The 25,338-nt window shown below is 38.5% G+C and overlaps 1 protein-coding gene across 1 annotated transcript in view; it reads left to right on the top strand.

Moving 5' to 3' along the window:
- CLVS1 (clavesin 1) overlaps nucleotides 1-25,338 on the top strand; it is an 87,479-nt gene that overhangs the window by 10,317 nt on the left and 51,824 nt on the right. Inside the window, exon 2 of the mRNA XM_005423049.2 lies at nucleotides 11,876-12,050. Coding sequence (XP_005423106.1) covers nucleotides 11,876-12,050 — 175 coding nt within the window. The remainder of the gene's footprint in view (nucleotides 1-11,875; nucleotides 12,051-25,338) is intronic.

The following is a 25,338-nucleotide window of genomic DNA, read 5'->3' as shown; positions in this document are numbered from 1 at the left end:
CCAGTTGGTTAAAAACTTAAAATGCAGCCCTTTCCCCCAGAAACTGCAAACTAGAAGCAGCAGTTGCCAGAAAGAATAGACTAAATCTCCACACATATGAATATACTCTATTGTTTAGAGGTCAGAGTAATTTAGGAGGTTGCTGATAACTACTATAATAAGAAATTAGTGAAACTTTTATTTCAGAATCCATAACATTGAAATTCATATGAAATTATCTTTTCAGTTCAACTCACTTTAATAGTTTATGAACCACTTAGATTACTTTTCTCTGGAAATTCCTAAGAAAATTTTATGGTCTCCCCAAACTAATTATATAACATTATTATTCCAAGGCAAGGACTAAACTGCACCTGCAACCCTCATCTGTACCCTGCTGGGAACTGCTGGCATGTGCCATAAAACTGTACTGGCTTCAGGGGAATAAGGATATCAGGCTGGGCTTCTTTTCTCCACTACGCTACACCCAATGCAAGGCTCCACAATTCTGTTTCTGTTGCCTTTGGGATCTCAGTTTAAGCAGTTACTACCCACTATTGCTGTTAGCATGTTACACCAAGGTCTACCCTATCCCATTCAAGAAAAATCCTTCATGCTGCTAGATCACAGAATTAGAATTCTTAGTCAAAAGGCAGAGTTTGTTTTGGAAATTTACGGTTTCAAATCCAGATACTGAACCATAAGTAAAACATTGATTAATTTCTTCAGGTAGATTGACAAATCTTTTTTATCTTTTTTTTTTTAATAATGAAGAAATAATGTACTAAGCCTCTGCATTCACATAAATTGAAGTACTAAAAAATTATGAATATTGGTCTTAGAGTTTAAAAATAAATTCAATTTTCCCTTTTGTGATTGTCTAAAATCATACTTTAAAAATTGATTCTAGCTTATTTTGTCCACTGATCCTGCACAAAAGGCATTTTGAAAACAACTGCAGCCCTGGCACTTTATGATCTTCAATTTGCAGCCTGAACTTTAAGATTTTTATTCTGTAATTTTTTCATCTATTTTGAGAAGGCCAGTCTCAGCACTGTTGTATTTCTAAATGAGCTGGGCCAGTGACATTAATTTGTTCAGGTTGCTGCTTTGGAAAAATTTCAGGGGAGTTATGCTAGGCTCACATCTTTTCCCTTTGACCTTCAGTTCTCTCAGGAAGCTGTGATTTGCAATTTGAAGGCCAAAAAAACACCTCCAAAACCCCAATCCATTACAAAGGACTATTTTTTTCAAAGGAACCTTGCACATCCCAGGAATACTCACATCCTCACTTTCACAGCATCAGGTGGTTGAGCCATCTCAGGATCTCAACATTTTTTATTTCATTAAACCAAACTAATTCTGCCTAAGTGGTAGTAAAATCCACAGAAAAAAAGCTTTTGTTAGGCTTTGGGTTTGCTCCACTGCTGCCATCCACACAAAAATACCCTTGGTGAAAGACTTGTAACACCACATAGAACAGCAGTGATGATATTTGGTTTCTGTATTCAGTAATTTCTCTTCAAAAAGAGCAATTGCTGCACTTGCCAGAGATGTTACAGTGGTGGTCATTTATGCAACATACAGAATTACATGCCTAAGGTTTCTACTGCAACATGGTTGAGACTGATGATGCCATTCCATAATTTTCATTTTCTACCAGTTACTTATCAAATTTGTTCAGTTATCATATTTTGTTGATTGACAAATTGGGAGTCATGTGTCTGTGGAATCCAGACCTCCAAGAGCACCTTCTGCCAGCTGTTGTCCACAGAGAAGGTTGCATACCCAATGAAATCTGGGGCAAATGTGGATAATGTGGGTAAAAAGACATACATTTTTCTAAATTTCACTGGTGACATATCACCAGACTCTTCATTGCTGGTTGGATCATAACCTATTTTTGCCTTGCTAAAGTTTCTATAAAATCTGCAGTCTTCTACAGAAGTGGTTTATTTGCTCTTTCTGTGGAGAAAAAATAAATCTGCCTTTTAAGGGGGAATGTTCTTTGCTATTCATTCCTTCACTTTCTTCAATGAAGTTGTGTGAAATATGATCCACTCAAAAGGAGCTAGGGTGAAAATGCTCATTTTTCTTGAGCTTCATGGCACTGTATATCCTTTTCAGTATAACTGTGCAAAGTGGTTTCTTTGTGGCTGGCAGCACCATGATTCTATATACTTTTATCAGTCTTTATTACATAAATCTACACAGTTTCATTTTTTCCTGGTCCTTCTCTCCTGTTCACTCAAATCATCATAATTTTTCAACATTGTTTCTGCAGAGACATGCAGGTAATTTTTTCTAGACTGCTGTCTTATGAATCTTTATTGCATCTGTTTTGAGCTCCCTGGTGATTATTTCTACATCAATAATATCAAGTTCCTCCATCTTGTCAGCTATATCAAAGTTGCTTATTGTTCCAGTGGGAAACCTCTATGATATATAATACTTGACACAATTTTTCACTTATTTATAAGAAATGATTAGAATATTTTCGTGTCTGTCTTTTATGTGCCCTGAAGGGCTCTAACTAAAACAAATTATAAACCTTATTGTGATTGATGGGAGTTTTGTACATATTTCTAATATCTGCTACTTTCACTGCCTGGATTTAAGTCCAGGCATCAGCCAAGTATATGCTCTTTGCCTCATTTAACAGCCAGTTAGGTGCTTATTAGTATATATTTGCATTTCTACTTTCTGCTGCTTCTTCTCATGTCCTGGTAACCTCTTACCCCAAATGTATCTCAAGAGATACATTTTTTGAGGCTTTCTGGGGTGAGTAACCAGGTGCTGTTTGAATGTCCACAAACAATAATATGACTTTTGTCATTCTGAACACAGCACTCTCAAAATAAGTGCATTGGTGAGCAGTTATTTGATTTGAACTTTGCTATTTGATCTAGTCATCATTGAAGTCTGCTGTAAGAGTGACTGTTTGCAAGCAAAGGGACAATTAGACAACTTTCTTGGAATTCTTCAATGTAAAATATGAAAATATGCCATTTGGTTAGCTAAAAAAAGATCTTCCTGTGAACTTTTTATTATTATTTTTTTAATACAGCTGAAGATTCATTTTGCACATAAAAGGGGTCCTGATACTTAGGACAGAGAATAGGATTTGCAAGTGGCAAAATTATGTTATCATAACACCCAGTAGTAATCTTTTGGCAGACAAGTGAGGTGAATGCTGGTGTGACAAAAAATAAATGAAAAGTCATATAGGCTAGTGAGGAATAGCAAACATTGTGGAAAACTCTAGAATGACCTAGAAAAGCAGCAAAAAAGTCAAAGAAATTGTTGGATTTTAGTATGTGGCCACATCTGATATGGAGATCCTTCACCCTTTCTTAACAATGTGCACTTTGTCTGGATTTTCAAATACTTTTAACCTTTCAAGAAAAGCATTGTGTCATTATGGACACCATAATTAAGAAGTGTACTTATTGTGCAGTGGTGGTCAGAAAAGTTAATTGTTAGGCTGCATTAATAATGAGATGGAGAAAAAACAGGAAAACAATGTTTTCTTTTATACCTGCTGATATTCCAACCTCACCTTGAATATGAAATTCACTTTATCCTATATTTTTTCAAAAAGAAAGGGATGTAAAAAAATACAACTATCTAACTAAAGAAAAAGAAAAGGCAATGAAAGGAATTCATTAAATGTTATGAACAAGTGAGGTGATTGCATCAGGAGAGAACAAAAAGTTCAGGGCTATTTCAGATGGGAAGATGTTGAAGATGCAGAAGAGATACAACTAGAGGGGACATAGTAGAATCACACAGAGAAAATGTGATGCCAGGGAAACTGAATCAGTGGTGCCATTTGTACCTTCCAACAACAAGGCAAAGGAGCTGTATAATTGCTTTCAGCCATTAAACAGTAGCTTCATAACATTCAAAAGAAAATCCCTTCCCTTTCTGTAATGAAAAATTAACTTGTGAAATGCAATGGTGCAAGAAATTGAGCAAATAGCTTAGTGTGATGCGAGGATGGAAGAGGGAATAAGTAAAGGCTATGCAATCATACAGAGTAAAATAAACAACAGTGGTCATCAATCCTAATGATTCTGGCCATAGCCATTCATGTGCCAGCCATTTGTTTTGTTCATTACTACTACAGCTGTGCTTTGAGGAAACCATCACAACATTGATGAGATCACCATAGGAGATTAAAAACTACCTCCTAAGTGGGATCCTGATCTGTGTGTTACCACAGTCATCTCCTAAATTCCCAGCAGTGAGGCCACTAACCTGAAGTCGCTGTGGACTCCCTGCCTCTGCTCGCGCTGGAATGAGCTCTTTGCCTCTCTTCCCCATGCTTCTCACAGGGGACACTGCCTTTGGGAATAGCCAGGCAAATTACAGCCGTGGCTCTGTCAAACTGATTTATTGATTGCACTTAGGGGTTGTAGTATAGGGCGTTTAATAATTTCCACAATATCATAACACATTGCCTGTGATTGTCATTTATTCCTTCTCAACAGAGAAATTTACACGGTGTGCAGGCATGGCATGGCCCTGGGTGCTAAAAAGGTGAGAAAATCAGCAATGTGAATCTCAGAAATACTTAATTCCTAAAGGAATAAACCAAACCCACAGCCAGAGGAACAGTTCTATTGCACTTGAGATTGAATTCTGGCCTTTTGTGTCAGCAGCAGGCTGCTGGGGAGAGTTATACACTGCTCATGGGAGGCCAGCCAAGCCCTGCTGCATCCACAAGAATTCCTCAGGAGCAGTCAAAGAACTTGTGCTGTGATAGGTTGCAATCAGTTGCCTGCTCTGTTTGGGATCAAGTATCTGGAGAGCTCTGGGAGGGATTTTTTTTAAGTCTTGGGAGTGTAAAAATTCTGTGCTTTATCTTGGACTCATCCCCTGCTAAATGGTGTGACACTTCTGTGGGCTGAGGCAAAGGGAAGAACAGATGCCAGCTTCCCTCTGGTGGAAGCTGGTTCTATCATTTGTCTGAAGAGCCCCACCACCAGAAGTGTCCCTCCCAAAACTCAGGGTCTGTGAAGGTCCCTGTTTGTCAGCCAAATTACATGTAAGAAATGGTCTTTGCTCAGTCACATTAACATCAGGGACAAAGTATTCATTTGGTAAGGGTGCCTGCAATGTGAATGAGTGCATGTGGGAGGAGGTTCGTAGCACAGACTTGAATGCAGAATGTGTAATTTCGTGGGCTATTGGTTGCTATGGAGTCCAACTGAAGTGGAAACTGACGGCAAAAAAAAAAACCCAACTCATAATACTTTTATGTACAAGAACCACTAGCAGAAACATAACAAGGGAAAATTTTTATATCTTCAAGGAAGTCACTGAGAGGCATTTTTGCATGATAAAAAGAAAAAAAAAATGCAATTTTTTTTCTCAGGCTTGAACATTTCCTCCTCACTGGCTGTGGCAGAGGCTTCCAGCTCATTCTAAGCAGGAACTCAAAGCTAGCCAGATATCTGTGTGTGAATGGCCTTCATTCAGTTATAAGCTAAGCCATGCATTTCTAACATTAGAAATGTGAAATACAGTTCAGGTCTCAGCTTAGTCTATGCTATTCTTTCCAACATCCAATGCATTGCTGAACTAAGCACTTCTGAAGAAAAAACACCAGTACTCCTATCTATCCAGTCTGTTGTCCTGGATGTAAAGTTACTTGTGAATTTTATTTATAGAATGACACAGATGCTGTGGGGAAAAACTTGCTATCTTTTCATTACAAAACAGGGGAGATGCTTGTTTGAAGCTGACATACTGGAACAACCAAAGATAGCTACGCTGGATGTGACAGAAGAATTAATTTGGAGCTCTGACATTAACTTGATGTAACCCGTGTTTCACTCAGTAGGAGTTTCCTGTGCATGTATTCAGTTTTGACAGAGAAAAAAAACCCCACAAAGTAATTTAGCTTGGGCATGACAAAGAAGGGTTTGATACCCCACAAAATAAAAAAATTGCCCATATATTTTTGTGTAATAATTTTTGCAGTTTACATGTCAGTGAATTATTCATATTTCTTGCAGCTAACAAGTTTATATGGCTTCAAATTATTCTATGAACAAAGTCACATACAGCAGGCCAAAAAATTCTTTGTGAGCATTTGCTGCTAATGCAACTCATTTCCTTGAATTGCAGGCAAGCCTTGCTAATTCCAGCACATATATGTGCTATTCAGACCTCAGACAGGGGAGACAAGTCCTCTTCAGTGCATGACTCAGCTGTGAGCTCCTCTGTTTGACTGTTCATTCTCTCTAGAGCAGGATTAATCAAGTGAGTCCCCATGTTCATTTGTGGTTCTTCATCCTGAACTTATTTTTCCTGATTATTCTTTAGCCAAGGGCTGCCCTGAATTGTGCATATGAGAGATCTTTCCTCATCAAAAGTGATAAGCTGTGAAGATCAGGTTTTGCAGCAGCTAGAATGATTGCCATTTCCCTCTGATGCCAGAAAGGCAGGGGAGTTACTCAGGATCATGAATTTGAAGACATGAATCTTCAAGGTCTGTGTGTTAATAACTTACGGTACTGATTTCAGTAGGGGTGAGGTTTAATTTTCTAAAATAAATATGCACATTAAAAAAGCACAGATGTTTTCCAAGAATACAACAATGGAAGTTTGGTGCTTTCTTATCAATACTTCATGAGCAGAAAGGAGAATTTAATCTGACTAAATAAATCACTTCATATGATTTAAGAACAACTTTTCAAAGCCCACTGTTGACTGGATTCCAGGGGCTTTGTTTAATTCATATTTCATGGATAACATACCTCAGCTGTGTTTGGGAACAATTAAAAATGTGCCTTCCTGAGTTCTCCTTGTCCACCTGCGTGGATCTGTTGTGTTGCTCATGTCTCCCTTTCTAAGCTTTTCATAGAATCATGGAATCTTTTAGGCTGGAGAAGTCCTTTAAGATCATTGAGTCCTACTGTTAACCCAGCTCTGCCAAACCCACCACTAAACCATGCCCCTTGGTGCCACATCTATGCATCTTCATATGTCTCCAGGGCAACCCTTCCAGTGGAAAAGCTTTTCCTAATATCCAGTCTAAACCTCTCTTGGAACAAATTAAGGCTATTGCCTCTTGTTCTGTCACTTACTTGAAAGAAGAGACTGACCCTCACCTTGACACCTTTTTTCAGGAAGTTGTAGAAGTGATAAGACCTCCCATGAGCCTCCTTTTCTCCAGGCTAAACCCCTTCAGCTCCCTCAGCCACTCCTCACAAGACTTGTCGTCCAGACACTTTGTCAGAGCCATTGTCCTTCTACAGACCTGCTCCACAACTCTGTGCCCTTCTCATAGTGAGAAATCCAAAACTAAACACAGAATTTGAGACGCAACCAGCTTCTTGAACTTGGACTAGCTCAAATAATTTGGGGCAACCTGAAGATGTGTTTCTGGTCCTTTTCTTCTTCTTCCTCTTGTGTTTTGCTCACACTGGGAATCCTCCTTGCAGGGCAGTGTCAGCTCTCCCCACTTAGAAGCTAAATATGCATTTTTGCTCTCTTGGTGATTTTTTGTGTATGGAGGGAACAAAGCAAGATGTGGTCTCTTACTTGATTTGTATCTATGCCATGTTTACAGCTTGCCAAATGTTATGGGGCTTTGGCCACCTTTTCAGTATTAGAGGAGAGAGGCTCTTACTGCATATTAACTTAAGGAGGGATATTAAGCTGAATTATCTGCAACTGCCAAGATAGCGGCACTCATCCAAAGTTTTTAGTCTGCTATCTCCTGGGACAGTCAGGATTTGTAGTGACAGTTTGTTTTTGCTTACTCCCAGACAATCTCAATGTCTTCAGCTGCCAGTACTTCTGTACATTTGTACTTTTAACTATCTGAATAATCCAATTAATTTCACTAGCATGCCTAAAACAGAGCCTGTGCTTAGTTTTTCAGAAGGAGTAATGTCAAAAGCCTTTACTGATGCTGTCTTCTGCAAAATGTACCACTTTCTTTCCATATGTCTTAGTTGCCTCCTTATTTTCCAACAGTCCCTCAGCTTTGTTATCCACGGATCTCCTCAAAATGACTGGTGGCAGATACATGCAAATAGAGCATTTAATTTCCTCGCAATGTCTTTATCCCCTTTAATTGTTCCCACTGCACCCTGGTACTCCACTGAGCCTTCTGGTTCTCTCACAGACTGCTTACACCTCTTATAATTAAGTAATTTCTTCTTATTTATTTTCACGTTATGCCTTTGGCTAATCTCCCCACCAAATCCCTCAGCTAAACCATCTTCATTTTTTGTGTTACATTATTGTTCCTTACCACTAGCTTATGTTGGGCTAACTTCCCATTTTCCAAAGGGTATTTGAAGAGTCTCTTTTGTGGTACCTTTCCATTCAGCCAAAGCAGATAGGCGCACTCTCTCCCTCCTCCTTTTTCTCTTTCTGGGGTTTGTACAAATCTTTTGTAACTCATTAGTGGCTCACTTCAGTAGGCTTCATGCTGAATCCTTACAGGACCTTATACATTTCCCTTTGTGTAGTTGTAATTTATTTCGCTCTTTTTCTGTGTGAGAGGGTTAAACTGGTGAGGAGGAGGGGATTGGAGGAGGGGAAGGGAACATTAAGCAATGGAACAAAAGTGATGGACTAATAAAAAGTGGTTCTGTGTTCATGCATAGAAAATTATTTGGATGCAAATCAGTCACACAGCTGAATGATTTGTCTCAAAGCCCCAAGACTCGAGAGCAGAGGGCTTAAGACTCAAGTGGCACTCTGTCTGATTTCTATCCAGGCTCTGCATTCATGGAACAGTGTGTCTGCAAACAACCCACCTGGAGGACTTGTGTGCTGCCTTCGTGTCTCCCTGTACTCATCAGAAAACGTCTTTGTGCTCACTCTGAGTTATTTCCTACACCATGTCTTCAAATTGCAAATGCATAGAGAGAGGAGGGATGTAGGCAGGGACAACCAGATTAGTTGTAAACTAAGAAAATTGAGTGCCATATCTCCCAGGTAAATAATTTCTACTGAAAGTATGGGAAGGTACAGGTGAGTAATTGTTTGATAAATTGGCAATTTATGTAGATACTCAAACAAAGACTGAAATTCCTCAGCACAAAGTCCAAGGGGAAGATTTTGCACTGAAATATTTCCATTGTCATTTAGAGTTTGAGTGGATTACAGAAGATGTCTTGTATCCACCATTTCCAGACAGTCCCACTGGAATCATTACAGAGACTTTAAAAACATCAGTGCTAGCAGGATCATGAATATAAGTTTGAATGTACTCTTAAGAAAAGTTCTTCCCACAAATGAAGGATGAATCCTTTTTTTTGTCACAGTGTAGCCGTGTTTAACATCTTTGTCAGTAAAAACCATCCAGTTCATTCTAGGTTTTGCAGCTGTGGGATTGAGGCCGTGATTATTCCATCTTTCCCAATGTAGCCAGTCAATGATATAATTTCAAATTGATGCCAACAAGAGCGCAAAGAAGGCTGGCATGTATGTAAGGACACTTTTGGAGCCACTGTACATGTCTGGGAGCTTCCATGGGGCAGTTCTTGTGGAAGGCTGACCACCCTGAAGGAGGATGCTGGGACAGTGTAGGATATATTGCATAGATATGGTCTAGGGCTATGTCCTGGTTTAGGGCAAATTTGGGAGGAAACTTCCAAAGAGCTCCCTCTAGAAAGCAAATTCAAGCAACCTCTACCCCAACTGGTTCAGGAAAAGGTTTCCTTGGAGAAAAGTGGAAAATAACCTGTTTATTTAACCAGCAAAGTATTCACAAGCATAAAAAAGATGAATAATATTATACAAGAAAACCTCTCGCTGTTCTGAAGAGATGGCAAATTCAGACAGAGAGAGCTGTAGCTCAGCTCTCTCAGTTTCTTGTCAGTCCCTCTGGCACTGGAAATGCCACATCCTAGTCCCCAGTGGGCCACAAGTCTGAGCTCCAGGTGTTCTTCTGGGTTTTCAGTCCAGGGCAGGTTTGAACAGTTCCAAGAAAAAGAAAAGCCACAGTCGACAGAACTTCACTGCCTCAGCTAGCTAGAAACTAAATAAAAGCAAAGGAGAGCCCTGTCCCACTGTCCATCCATGCTGCAGACAACACAGTCCAGGAACAGGAATGTGGAGTGATTGCGGTTCTGAAAACAAACTCCATGCTTCTTTTCCTCTGCTTTGCTCTCAAATCCAGTCTTAAGGGTGCAGAACTTAAGGGTGCAGAACTTAATATCTGGCATAAACAAAAGAGATGACTGGGGATATAAGCATCATAAAGTCACCCTAGAACAGGCTAAATTTGGGTTTTTTTCACCACAGGTGGTCATCTGATGCTGCTGCTTGAAAGTCATCAACATTTGAGCTAAGCAGTAGGTATTATATCACAGTTTTTTCAAAATAAATTTAGACTTATTGTACATGCCAATTGCCAACCCAATCAACATGCTTTCACCTGACATTGCTAAGGAAATACTCCTCCTTTTAGCTGTTTAGCAGAGCTTCCCCATAGGGTTTGAAAAGGTCAAGGTTGTCTTGTAACTGTAAATGAGGGAGGGGTGACTTGGTATGCAGCAAGAACAATATTATGTATCTTTAAGCTCAATAAGCTCAATTTATTGCCCCAACAATCATACTTAAGACAAGCTTCTGACTTTTGCAGAAAGGCAGAGTGTAGAAGCAGCTTTTACAAGAGATCGAATCTTTAGAGAAGGAACGTACATTTACACTCAAAACCTACTGAGAGAAAAGAGAAAGAATCAGAGAACACTTCACCATTTACTTTTAATAGAAATTTAACATGTGTTGATGCCATTCAGGGGTAGAGGCCAATGGCAGAGAAATTTGTTTTGACTGCACATACGTTTGTTTCTGTCAGGCAGAATTTGAAACAATGCTCTTGAAAGTTTGAGGAGATTTCTTTTAAATTGATGAAAACAGCAGAAAAGAAATAAATTAAAATCTCCATGGGAAAACATGGTATGAACCTTCCCTGTAAAAGACCTCAGGTCTCATAAAAACCTGAGAATTATGCTGAGGTAAAGCAGATTGCACTAGCTGTAGATTAGAATTTCATTTTGCGCAAGGTTAAGCTGCATTTTGTGAAGCTTTCCTTACTTGTTACTCTCTAATAGAATGTATTGTTTGTAAATCATCTTAATGAGAAGGACAGATAAGGAGAGCACCTAATTCAGCTTGCTGGGGTATAAGTATGGACTAGTCATTAACGTGTCCAAGTCTGGCTTTTGTGAAATGGAAGTAGTGAGGAAATGGAAGTAGTGAGGAAATGGAAGGAGTGTGCAGCCCAGGCTTCGCAGAGCGGACTTTCACATTAAAGAAAACATTTCAGCACTTTCTTCTCTTTTACTTGTTAAATGCTTCAGGCCCTCCAAGGTTTTTAATTATTCTCCCAGAGCTGAGGGAAGCCTTGTGGCCAGCCTACTGTAGCTGATAATTAATAAAGAGCTCTCATTTTGAGCATATGTAGCCATTTTTCATGTTGCATTTGGTTTGCAAAAATAAGGCAACTGTCAAACTGTATTGTGTAAAGCCATGGATCATTCCCTACCCTCAAGCAGGAAGGCACAGAACCTAGTTGTATGATATATTTTATATTAATATTGTACTGATTTATTTCCTTTTCTGAAAATAAGGGAAACAAAAAACTGGTGAGAACAAGGGGAACAAACTGGTACAGTATATCCAAACGAGCAAGGATTTAAATCGATAGCTTGAATTTGTTTCATTTTATCATAGAAAAATATTTTCCCAATGTAGCTTAGCTAAAATCTATTGAAAGGACTACTAGCAAAATTGAGGAGATCTCATTCAGTGTTTATTTTTCCACCAATGAGCAGGATTTATCACACCAAGCAGTTTTGGAGCAGGAGCTCTTTAAAGACACCTCTGAAACAACTCGATTTTTTTTCTGCTTTTGCTTTAGGAACTCCTTCATAGATATCCTTCGGGCTATTCTTCTTTCCTTGGAAGTGCTCATTGAAGATCAGGAGCTTCAAATAAATGGCTTCATTCTAATTATAGACTGGAGCAACTTCTCCTTCAAGCAAGCTTCCAAGCTTACACCATCTATCCTCAAACTGGCCATTGAAGGGTTACAGGTAGGTGGAGGGTAACACATGTACCTGCAATTTTTATTGCTGCAGACAGTGATTTTTACTTCATCAGGCCCTGGGCAAAGTGAAGGGAGGAGAAAATTATCCAGAATGCTTTAATGTTCCATCCACTTGTTGCATAGATCGATTTTCAGACATCTCATTTTGTCTGTCTTTCACTTTTATTTCAGCTGTAAATCAATGTAGCCAGGACGTGTGTTCCTTACCACAGCATTAAGAAGGAGGGTTAGAGATTTGAAGTTTAATCCATGAGAGAATTGGAGGGGATTAGAATCCAGCAGTGTCTGGATTGTGCCATCCACATGCAAGCACATGTGTGTGCAGAGGGAGGGTAACAGGAGATGAGAGCAGCTCCCTCAGAAGATGGAAGAGCGCTGCTGTGTTCACAGGGATGCGTTTGAGTTGGATGGAAATGAGGAAGAGGGGGGACAGGCTCCCTGTTGTGGCCTCATTCTGACTGCCCTCATTTGTCACACAGGATCCTGTTACTTTATGGTTCAGACTCTTGAGGGGCTGCACTCCCACTTGGTGCTTGCAGATAAATAGGAGCAAGCTAAAACCATGTGCTGTTATGGGGTTAGGTAGGAGGTGAGGACAAGGCGGCTGGGGCCTGGTGGGACAACCTGAGGATGGGACAACCTGAGGATGGGACAACTTGAGAACGGGACAACCTGGGAATGGGACAACCTGAGGACGAGGATAAACTGTGGTGGTCAGAGAGGACTTCAGCCCCTTCCACTAAAGTCTGAGCCCATCTCTGGTGTTAGACCTGAGAAGGACTTTTTACATAACCTTACTATTTGAGGGCATTTGATAGAATCTAAGGGCTATTTAAGTTGGAAGGAGAGCTGGAGATCACTTTGTCTGACTCCCTGCTCAAAGCAGGGATGACTTCAATCTTATACCAGCTTGCTTAAGGACCATGCTTTCATGCTGCTACATATTTAAAAGGAGAGATAATTGTTTTTTTCTTGTTTAGTACTTACCAGATATCCTGTTATCATAAACACCTCAAGAAAAATTCTCTCTGGTGTGTTCATTTTTATTTTAACTTACATTCCAGAAGGAACAATTTGTTCAACTATTTTTTTGACTAGCAAATTATCTACAACTAGATCATGATTGTGTCTGCTTTGTTTTATTGTTCACAAATTAGGTAGAAAAATCTGCCAGCAGTTTTAGGCCTGTGTTCCCCTTCGTGAGGAATTTTCATCTATTCTAACAAATTAGAAAGTCAAGCTGTGCAATTAGTCCTCAGCACAATACCTTATCTTCTCCTGTAGATACCATCACTTCATACAGAATAACATTCTTTGGTTCAAAAAACCTTCTAGTCAGAAGGAAGATAAAGCCAAATGACATTCATAAGTAAATCAAATTCTAGCAAAGCATCCTTGTGCATGTCCAAATTTAGCTTTTCCCTCTATTTAGTACGAGGCCAGTCCAGCCTTCATCCCATTCGATTTCTGGCCATGGCACTGCCAGGTTGTCTGCCTCCAGTTTGTTTGCATTTGTCAGCAGCAATACTGGACATACTGAAGCCTGGAAGTACCAAAGTTGATCTTATAATTCTGTCATTAGCCTGACATCCTGTGCTGTGCAATTGAAGGAGGCTGCCTTACTTGAGTATGCAAGTGCATTTCATTTCCTATTTGAAGTCGAATTACTGTTGTCTTCTCCAGGATTAGTAAAAAGAAGACTCTCTCTGAAAGTACAAATTGGGTTAATGTGTCCCAAACTTAGCTAACCACTGGCTTTGTGAGTAGTAGGAGTAGTAGGAGTTGTGAATGCTGCATTCCTTTTCGCCAGTTTTAGAAGCAAGACATTCACCCTTATAAAGCAGATATTTAGCATACAATGATGTTGGGGCCTTTTAGTTTGGGGGGGTTTTTGGCTCTCACCATTGCTGTTGAAGTCCCTTCATTGAGAGCTTTTTCTATTATTATTGTAAAAGAGCTAGTATCATACTAATGTAAAATTTATGTGAAATGTAGTTGAAATGTAGATGAGACCTACATACTTTAGAAAAAGAGTCACTGCCTCGGAGGTCACTGAAAGAAAAAAGTCAGGTCCTGCTCCCATGAGATGATGATGTCCAGAAATAAAAGCAGATTTTTTCAGTTCCTTGATTTTTCTCATAGCTAAGGCACTGTGCAAGTACAAATCCTCAGACAGGCAGATTACATGCATATCTCAGTCCTCCTTTCTATGAAGAGATTTTGGGTTATATTAAGTCCTATGTAAGTCTAATTAAGTGGATATAATTTTCTCTTACAATTTCTCCTGGAGCTGAACCCATATGTTGCTATTTGTGCCGGGAACTTTCAGCCTCTCCCTATGTAATGGCAATTTTAATGCCATAGAGGAACAATTTTCCTATAGTTTTTTAAACTGTCATTCATTGTCTCAGACCATCACATTCTGACATATCTAATTACTCAAAAAAATAATATTTAATAATTTATGCATTTGGGTCTTTTTCTTACATTCAGGTTGCTTTCAGCTAATTAATCTTTTGGCAATTCCATGTTTTTGCATTTGCCTTCAATTTGTTTTTTTCTCAAGTTACTGCTACAATGCACTACCACTAAAGTGCAGACAGCAAGTATTACACAGGTGAATATATTAATTCATCTTGAGTTGTAAAACAAACACTAGACAAATCTAGACTTGGCTGTAGAAATTAATATATTGCTATTTTTCAGTTTCAAACACTGTAAAATCTGTAAATACTTAGAAAGATGAAGTAGGAGTTACATCACCACATTGCTGTTTGCACATTTTGCTCAATGCTACTCCTTGTTCTGTATGGATTTCTCTATATATTGCATCACACAAGACATTTAATGACCTAAAAATGCCCTTATGCCTCCACTTCAAACAGTAGTTCAGATGTTAAATAAGTATTTGTACAGTATAGCAATTCTCATCATGTCACAGCAGTGTGGGGACAAATGTCTTTGTAGTGCCTAAGCCATCTCTGATTAACAAGCTCTGCTGTTTTAGCACAGGACAATTGTCACTGTATGCTTTGAGCTCATGCTGTACTCCTTCCTAGACCTTACAGATGTCTTGAATTTTAACACATTAAACACAAGATTGTCTCGTGGATGGAAAGGTGGGGAAAGAGATGTGTCTAAAATAAATCTATTTTGCCAATACTTTCTGAGTTTTCACTTCTAATCTTCATTCTTTTAATATGAACAGCTTTCCCCCTTCACAGCATGTTTTTTGCTCTGCTTTCTTCATCTGTGGAGTCACAGTTCTTTGTGTGTCATGCTGAGCTTATAATTATCTTATGATGGTAGACAAAATTTAATTGTGGCTCAAGTTAACCAAAGACTGATCTTCTGGCACTTTGCATAACAGAGTAGAAGTATCAGAGTCCAACAGCAAAGGTTAGAAACCCATGTTAAGGTAGTGATGCAGGTGGAGCATGTAAGAAATAGTCACTTTTCAGTACGCAAGATGTTTGCTACTGACCACTGCATTCAAAGACTCCAATAATCCTTGAAACCAAGGCTGAAGTGTTGCAGGGAACACAGCCTTCGTGTCCAGCAAAGTCCAGACATTTTTTAATGTAGGGCTGGTTGGTTTCTGCTCTGAGGATGTAGTTGGTTGGCCTCCAGACAGGACTTTTGATTTTGTGGTATACCAATGAGTATAAAGAAACACTCTTTGTTCCTGCCTTATCCAGCACCAGAGCTGTGTACTGCAGTTTATGTGCATGCATGTAGCCATTTAGAAATTCCCCCAGCCAGTGCTCTGAATTGAAATTCAATAACTTCTCAACAACATCCAAAAATCTTCCAAAACCATCAAAACAGCAGAAGGTTTGACCTTGCCTGCTATTTCTTTGGTGAAAGTCAAGACAGAAGGCTATGGTCTGCCAAGACCCAGCTGAGTGGCTTATGACACAAATCACCAAACTGGATTCAAAACTGACCTGAAGGTCAGGTTTGCCCTCCAGAGTACATAATACTGTCTCACCTAACAGGTAACTTGCCCCAAGGCTGTCTCAAGGTAGTGAAATAAGAATTAGGGTCGATGGTTATTTCCTGGCTGTATCCTTTCTTTGTCTGATATTTGTGTCACATGCAGGTGTCCTCAAATGTGATTACAGTGACTCTTAAGAAATAAACCATATTCCCACTTTGTGACAATGATGAATCACTGCAGGAGTGGTCTTTAGGGTTCAGTAGGGCTTTGATTGAAATTTCACAATCATTGCATTGAACAGCAGTAACAGGAGGGAACAACTGAGATCTGTAAGCAGGAATTTGTCTCCAGAGTTTCATTGGCAATAACTTGACAGAAGATTTGACCAACAAAGGACATTAGGAGAACAATCAAATTTCTTTAAGTTATCTTCAGTTTATCATAATCCAGACAAAATTTGAAGCTAGTATTTCTGTGAGGAGGGGAAAAGGAAAGGAAATCAATGATGCTTGGCTTCAGAACACTTTGATCAGATAGTGGTACAGATAAAAATCTTTGTAAAAAATCTTCAAATAAGGGAAAATTGTATAAGATTCTCTTAGAAAATTGTCAAAGGTATATTTGCTAATGCTACAGAATAGCATTAATGTTTAGATGAAATCAGAAAATCAAGCTAACAGGTTTGTTTGGAGATTATTCCACTTAAAAATCTAGAATGAGATGCCAATTTATGAAAAACTCAGCCTGTTAAGAACTACATGAAGGTTTTTGATCTTTTACATAAGCAACAGATTTTAAAAGTATTTTTTTAATTTCCTCCTACTGTAATTTAGTACGATCAAGAAATCTAATGTCAGTTCAATTATAGCAGCAAATTACTTGTCTTTTGGCATTATCTTATACAATCAAATATTTTTCATGTTGTGCTTCAGAAAGAAGATCTATAATATGAAAATTTCTCAAAAGTGAAGAAGAATGTAGATCTTAAAGGAAAAAAAATGCAGTCTAATATTATGCCAAAGGTGTAATATTTTTGTATGCTTTTTTTTTCCAAATCTTACTGAAAAATATGAGTCTTTAGAGCTGATAAAAGTTTTCAAGTCAGAACCTTTTTTTTTCTGGAACTATGCTGTATTTTCAGAATAACTTTATTATAGTGGAACATATTTCTAAAATTATCTGGAAGTATCTTTGTTTCAATAATTTTAATCTAGGAATAAAAATGCTTAATAATCTATTTCATTATGAGTGGTAGGAAGCATTTGATTTCTGCCTTATTTGTTAGTATTTCTTGCTTTTTAAAGTTTTAAATCAAGTGGAGGCAACGGAACAGTATTTCTGAGCATCATGGCCTGGCTTAATGGGCATAATTTAATATTTATTATGGTCAACCTGGGCATCTGAACAGAATTGAGGCAGTCCTTGAGTGTTTGGAGATTTCACCAAGACCTCTGATCTGAAAACTTGATGTCTTCTTCATCAGCCCAGACTGGGCTGGACTCTCCAGACTGGAGCATGGAACTGACTCTTCTTTCCTTGCTAAACACGTTTGTACTCTGAAACCCGAGGTAAATGTGATCTCTTTGTCTGAATAAGTACTTCCAGTGGAGCTCTTCATGAATCATGTGAAGGATGTAGGGTATAAGATGCCTGGCATAGTGAGTATAAGATAAAACTCTTCTTTCCACAGAGTTTCTGAGCATAATATTGCTGCTACTTGAAAATTTAGAGTGAGTGAGAATTCTCATTGTAAAAAGCTGATAAACGCTCAGCCTTTCTGTAGAAATCTGTAGTGTAAGGTTAAGTATGCCTGTGCTATAAATATCCTGTGGTGCTATTGTGTCTCCACTGGTATTTATAACAGGTCATATTAATAGAAAGACAGAGCTCTGTCACTGCCTACTGAAGTCAGAACAGATAAAATCCTCAGTGACAGAAGCTATGCAAAGAAAACCATATCCAGGCTCATGTATCCACTGGCTTGCACAAGGACAAGCCAAAAAAAACTTAGCACCTCATATAAAAAGACCCTAAGTGTAGATTTAGCAGTTTATCTCCTGGAGACTGACTGGAGATTCAAAAGTTGCTCATTCTATTGTTTGGCTTCTCCTCAGTTTTTCATGTTGACAAAAGTGAGCAGAGAGCTGAGGCCAGTTGCTGGAACAGTGTAACTGGTTGTGGTTCTGTGCACATCTGCAGAGAAATGATGATCTGGGGCAGCTGAGAATCTGTCCCTCTTTCCCTTCCCCTGTTAGAAAGAAACCTACCTAAAGGCAGACGTTTTTTGCATATTTATGTCCAGAATTTAAAGACTAGCAAAAAAATTAGGGAAATACTTAGATTTTGGATTTTAGCAAAAGCCTTGTCATTATCTTCCCCAGGATATGGAAATTGAAGAAAAGGGGATATCCTAGGCTGGGCCCTTGAAGATGGATAACTGTACGTTTAGCAGTGTCCTACCAGAGGACAAGTGATTCCTCAGAATATAAAAGCAGGATGTTCCTGTGGTGTAATCACAGGTGTTCATGTGTCCAAAGGCATGTTGCATCTTCCCAAAGAAGAGTCCCTATTAGTAACTCTAGAAGAGTAACTCAAGCTTATTTCTATAGAGACAATATGAGCTATATAAACATGGGTTAAGCTACAGAAGGGAGCCTACAAATCTGGTCTATGAAGGAAAATAGAGACCTCCTCCCAGTAAGAATGATTGAACTGTTCCTAAAATAAGACAACTTCAAGTTCTAATGATCTTCAGCAACTGGAAAGTGCCTAAAGATCAGAATTTATTAGATGCTTTAAGATGCAATTGGAAATTCTGTTTCCTAAACATATGTAGCAAAAAAACTTTCTTGGTTTTAAGTCCACTACTCATTTGAGACATCAGACTGCATGTATACACAAGTATTTGAATGAAACAATTTGCAATATGTACACATAAAAAGCATACAATTTTTTTTTCATTAAAGGCTGCCTCAAAAGTTCCCAAATCTGTTTACCTTGCTACCTTTTCCCTCAGTATTAGAATGCGCTTCATGTTAGAGGCCTGTCTTGGAACATGAAGCCACAGCTAATGATGAGCATTTAGTATCCATTGAAAGAAGGTCAGTTTGAATCATTCCAGAAATGCTCATGCTATCTGTCTCCAGCAGCTGTTGTGATATGTAGAGTGAGTACTCTCTCAGCTGCCAGTGACAGAGCCTTTGAAATTAAAGGAGATGAGAAGAGGGATTGACTCATTTTATATTAAAAAAAGGTAGATAAACAGACTTCTCTCTCTCCAAGAGAAGCCCTATGTTCATTGTGTGTCTATCATCTCTAGGGAGCTGACTGGAACAAGGAAAAAGCAAAGGATAGCAGGCTGTAGACTCACATTTTTCACTTGAAAACTGGAATTAACTGCTTTGTCAAATTGATCAACCCTGCCATGTTTATCGGTTGGATGCTTTGGGGCTTTTGGCTGTAAGTAAAGGACAAGCTGCATATGTTAAATGGAAAGTCTTCTTTAATGTCAGTTATTACATTTTAATAAAGATCTCACTAAGTTGCTGATAAGTACTAGAAAGAAAGAAAATACTCTTTTAGTCCCAGCAAGGAAATGTGAAAGTTTATTGCAGTAAGTCTACCTTGAACAGAAAGTAGCTGTTTCTTAGTGGTAGACAGTAAAAAAGTAGCCTAGAGCTAACACCAGTCATGCTCAAACCTTCCCACCAACATATGCATAAATAGATCATGTTATATATTGAATGTTTCTTTCTCTCATAAAATATGAACCTGGTCCGATGTACTTGCATTAAATTACATTATCCTTGTCCTTCATAATTTCATAAAATTTCAGGAATGATGTATCTGTAATATGTTTAACTTTTTTTATAACTCCAAAAGCTTTCTCCTTTTTAGCATGGGAAATGAGTGAATGCTTCCTGAAGAGAGTATTTACTTACAGGTAATTTCTTGCTGTGACAAATACACACAGTGATTATGCAAAAATAGGAAAGAGATTGCATATACAAGACTAGATTAGAAAAAGACAGGAGTAGTGACAGTTCAGTGAGAGCTATGTGACAGTAGAGCTGAAATAGGTGATATTTTGTCTGAGATGTGGGGTGGCAATGGAGGCACATGTGTATAGGGAGATGGAGGGAGCCAGAGCAGGGGGAGTATGATATGAATGTACTGATATGAATGTACCCAGTGGCATAGATTATCCCCTGAGCACAGCTAGACAAGGACTTGGCTCTCTCCAGGAGAAGACTCATGCTGGAGCCTTCACTAATGACAGCAGAACTGAAATTCCTATCTCCAGGGAAGGCAGCTGTGGCAGGATAAGATCAGCTGTTGCTTTACACCCCTGGCTCACAGCCCTGTCTTTAGCATATGCCTTCAAGGACATGCTGTGGAACTGTCTGTGGGTCCCTGACTGCTGCTGTGGAAGACCCAGCAGCTCAGCTCACACAGATGCAGGAGAGGGCTCTTGGCAGGACTCTGTGTTCATTCTGCTCCTCTAAGCAAGGTAATTTCTGGTGCAAATTTTTAACAAAAACCTGCTGTCAGAAATATTTTAAAATTCCGCAGAAAGGTAATGATTTTTAGAAACATTTGCCTACTTGTTGTTTGATTTATGTGCAGAAAACTAGGACTTTTCTACACACATAATAATTTTCTCTAAATCCTCATGTATTATTGTCTCCTCCTCAACAAAGGAACTTAGGAATTCCTCAAATCTTTTATGGTCATACATGTTTGTATGACCATACATATTTGTATGGCAAATATCTGTATGATCAACATGGTCAAAGGAGACTACAATGCTTTCAGTAAGTTTGAGGTGAAGTCCCACCTGAGGCAAATAGAGCTTTTACCATTGTCTTGATGGAGGCTGTAATTCCATCCCTATTAAATCCTGGCAGAAAGTGATTTTCCACTTCAAGAGAGATTTCTAGGCTTGCACAAAATGTCCCTCAATGTCTGAGCACTTTTTGGAAATTCTGTACATCAGTAAGGACATTTGCCTAGTGATCTTGAAGAACTCCATTTTGTTCTCAAATATTTTTATGTCTCTTCTTAACCATGTGGAAACTTAAAATTAAACAAGCATTCCTGAATAGTAGGAGTTTCTTGATGTAAAAATGTCAACCTCAAACACCACAGTCTTCCAAGGAATGTTGAAAACACCAAGAGAAATATTCAACCTATTTCCTTCTCTCCTCATCTCTATCCCTTGCCCCACTAAGCTTTGGTTTCAGCAAATGGACATTTTCTGAGGAAAAAAAAGTATTTCAGTGGAAATTCATCCAGTAATTCTACTTCCCTGTAATTCAAAACTTCCTATTATTAGTTCAGGATGTGTTTTTTGTCCCTTTCTGGTAGACATATTAGACCATTTGAATGTACATTCTGATTTTCAGTCTGAGCACACTCCCACTGTTACAAACTGTTTGCAGTGGAATCAGTTTAAAGCAAGGCCAAAGGGTAATAAAAATAATTTCCATTTCAGAGGAGGCTTTCTGACCAACTCCAATCTACATGCAATAAAAATGCAGCAAAAAAACAACATAGCTAACACGAGTATAATTCCAATGCAAATATTCTTCAAATAGCAGATACATTTGGAAGGTCACTAGATTGACAGTTTTTCATAAGAAAGGCAGAAGTATGATTATATATGTGATGAACAAAGTACTTGATGGCTGTGTAAGAATTACAGAGGAAAACTGCAGAAATTTCAATGAACTGAAAATAGAATGCAAGTTTGCCTAGGCTTATAGGGTAAGATAAATTTTATTCTTCTATTTTCCAAGAGAATTTAGAATTTAGCATCTTTAAATAAGTAAGTGTGCTCAGTAGCATATATGCCCAGTGTCTGGAGGAAATGGTTTCCTGCAGCTTGGTGGGAATGTTTATGTAAATGGACACCTGCAGTTGCTACAAAGGCTCCTAGTCCAACTTCACACAGAAGTTTCCTGAAGAGTCCCACTGACAATCCAAACTTTATTTGGTGTCCCTTAAAAATACAGAGAACCTGAATTGAATTCTGAGGAAACAACATCTCCTCAGTATAACACAGACAGCATTAAACTCCTTGTGATGGTCCTTGCCTTTTATCACATAATTTATCAATCTCATTGCTAGGTGCAAGGAAAGCTGCAAGGAGACAGTCCTAAAGAGATAAGGATTCCTGAACCTGCAGTGGAACTGAAATTAATTAATTGATACAGATAAAGCTTCTGACTTAATTAATCACTGTAACTGGGCTTCCTGTTAGCATTGGAGACAATATCTGCCAATCATTCTCTCTAAAAAAAAATAAAAGCATTAACTTTTGCATTCAAAACCCACCAGGCAAACTTCAGTTTCTTTTGCTGGCCATTGTCTTTGCTTAAACTGAGCCCATGATCACTGCAGTGTGGGGACTGTAGTCATGTGCCACTGGGTGTGAAAGAGCTTCTGGGACAACTTTTCACACATAAATAAATAAATGAATAAATAAATAAATAAACAAATGCACACATATTTTGGCCACAAGAGCTGTGTCTTATCAAAAGTGAGATCAGCTCAGTTTCCCTGAAAGATTCTAGCTTATGTTTAGAGTGTATCACCCCACATATTCCTATCTGACATGGATAGATATGTTCAAAGGATTTTCTCATCGTTTTCTAATATTTGCTGCTCATGGAAGAAGGACTGTGAATTCTAGAGGAGTTCAACCACAGCCATCAAATCAGCTAGCCATTATCTGCTTTTTCCACTTTCCAAACTCCCAGCTATTTCTTTACCTTTGATACTGCTTTCTCCTCTAAATGTTAAAAGAAAAATAAAGCTGTGAGGTAAACCAGGTGTGCAAGGTGTGTATTCTGTGGTGCTGAGATCTTGTGGCTAACAGTGTTAGGTATTCAAACACACAAAATATAATTAACTATTCAAGATATGTCCCCCCTCCAATTTGTTATACATGCCTGAATGAATGTTAATGGGGTCACATAGCTCTTTGAACTGCTGCTGACAGAACAATAAAGAGTTCCTGTGGTTTTCAAGAAACAGCACAGTATAATTTTGCTTGCTTTGCAAGGGCATTTCTTAATGATATCATTATACCCTCTAAACTCCTGGTCCACTCTCAGAAACTCACAACACTTCAAATGACAAGTTACCTTCTCTTCTCCCTGGGAGAATTGAATCTCAATTATAATTTATAATGTGTTACTTACTCAGTGAATATTCCTTTCCTGTGCCTCTGAGAGGTGCCAGCTATGGTATTTTAATGAAGCACCCCTGTTTTATAGCCTCTCTACTCTGAAACTGGAACAACAGCATTTAAAGAGCTAGACCTTTTACCCATTTTGCTGAGTGAGGAAGGCAAATACATTCCATTTGAACTGTCTTAAAAGACAATGAAAATAACTTAGATTTGTCTCTGTTCCAGAGATGTTACACCTGAACAGTATTGCCTTAGAATGTATAAATAACTTTACCAGTAAATTCCTGCCATCTGTGGTAAAATTAATTCAAATGTTTAAACTATTTTATTTTGACTGCTTGCACTCCTTTGAGCTCGCTTATTTTGCAAAGATATTCTAGGCAAATTAGCTCAAGAATGTTTGTTAAACTAACAAAATAAGTGAACATTTTTATTAGCTTGAGTAAATTTATTTGGTCTATATCTCTAAGGATTGCCCAGCTTTGTGTTTGTATACAGGGGGAAAAAAAGAAAAAAGCAACCCTTTGTAGTAATGCATTCCTTTTCTTTGAAGCCTGTGCAGAAAGTACATCTCTAAGATGCCAGGTTTAGAGAGAACGAAAGAAAAAGTCTCTTTTTAAGTAAGAAATAAGCTTGTATGCTTATAGGAGATTTTGCAAATTAGTAATCTTTGATGATTTTCTTTTACTTGGAAGTTTTACATAGTACAAATTCTGTAATAGCATCAGAACATGATTTTCAGAAATTAGCTGTCAACAGCAGAGTGTTTTATTGGACACTCACACTGTTGAAAATAAGTCCATGAATTAAAGGCACTTCTGAGCAGTTTGCTGTCAGGCTGCAGTTTCCCCTCAGAGCAGTATCTCAGATCTGGGTCTGCTCAAATTGCCCTGGACTGGTCAGTAAATATCCACGCCTCTGGCATAAACAGGGGCAAGCAATCAAGGATTTCAGTGCAGTGAATGCTCAATTATGTCACCAGGAAAACAAAGCTGATTGTGGTAACTACAGACAAAAATCAGTCTCCTTTGTTTTAGATATTTGTATATTTGGGAGGTAGTGTCCAAGCCCAGAGAGCCAAGCCCATGCCACCTCTCCCCAGACCCTGGAGGCTGTATTTTTCAAGGCAGGCCTCTTTGATCTGGGCTGGTTGGCACGCTAAAAGAAGATGTGAAATAACTCTTGGCAGGAACATTTCACTAACAATGAAACATCCGTTGATTTCTGTGTAGATTACATCCTTTTGAGAAACCTGCCACCTCAGTAGGGACAGATTTGGAAGATGTGACATAGGTAAAGACTTTCATCCCTTCTGATTTCTTTGCCGTTCAGCTGTTGTTGCATGTGAAGCAGATCTTGCATCTTTTAAAAGATTCAAAATGCTGTTTGAACATGATAAAATGCAGCAAACCATCAACTTGAAAATTATTTGTCATTTTCTTTTTATCTAGTTTTTTGTACTTTCAGTCATGAGCTGACTTTTCCCTTGCATTTCTCCAATCATTAAAGCACAGCAGAGCTTCACTAGCTGGAGTGTTGTTACACTGCCATGATGGGACATTTTGTGAAGCAGAACAGTTAATGCTATCTCTCTTTTTTTTAGTTGAGTTTTGGGGGATTTTTTGGTTGGTTACTTGGGCAGGTTTTCTTGTTCAGTGTCAGAATTATGTAAATTAGCTCCACAGCAACACATCAGACATAAGCTTCCTGTTGGGAAGTGGTTTATCAACAAACTGAAGATCTGATTCTGTTCAATATGGTTGAAATGAGCAAACAAACAGCCACTATCTCTCCCTGATCTCCCCCAAAAGAGACAAAAAACTAATCCTGGAATGAAATAAAAATGTGTGACCCAATGCTATGTAAGCTAACAGGAAATCATTAGAAATATACTGCCCACCCTCTCCAAGCTACACATTTCATTTGGAAACAAATCTGTACTTGGAGACATCAGTAATTATTTCCATTTATTTTCCGCTTCAGCGATATATAAAGCTGCAGTTTTGATATAGCTTGCCAAATGCCTCTGTTGATTTACATGAAAGGTTCACAGGAGGCAGAAATATTTGCCTGGGGGATAAAAATAAACATATTCAAGCAAACAAGATGCTAGTAAAAATGTAATAAATTCTGAAATTC

Source organism: Geospiza fortis, unplaced genomic scaffold (assembly GCF_000277835.1).
Source record: "Geospiza fortis unplaced genomic scaffold, GeoFor_1.0 scaffold121, whole genome shotgun sequence".
In the NCBI taxonomy this organism is placed as follows: Eukaryota; Metazoa; Chordata; class Aves; order Passeriformes; family Thraupidae; genus Geospiza; species Geospiza fortis.
Note: the sequence above shows the minus strand (reverse complement) of the source record. Positions and strands in the feature narration are given on the sequence as shown.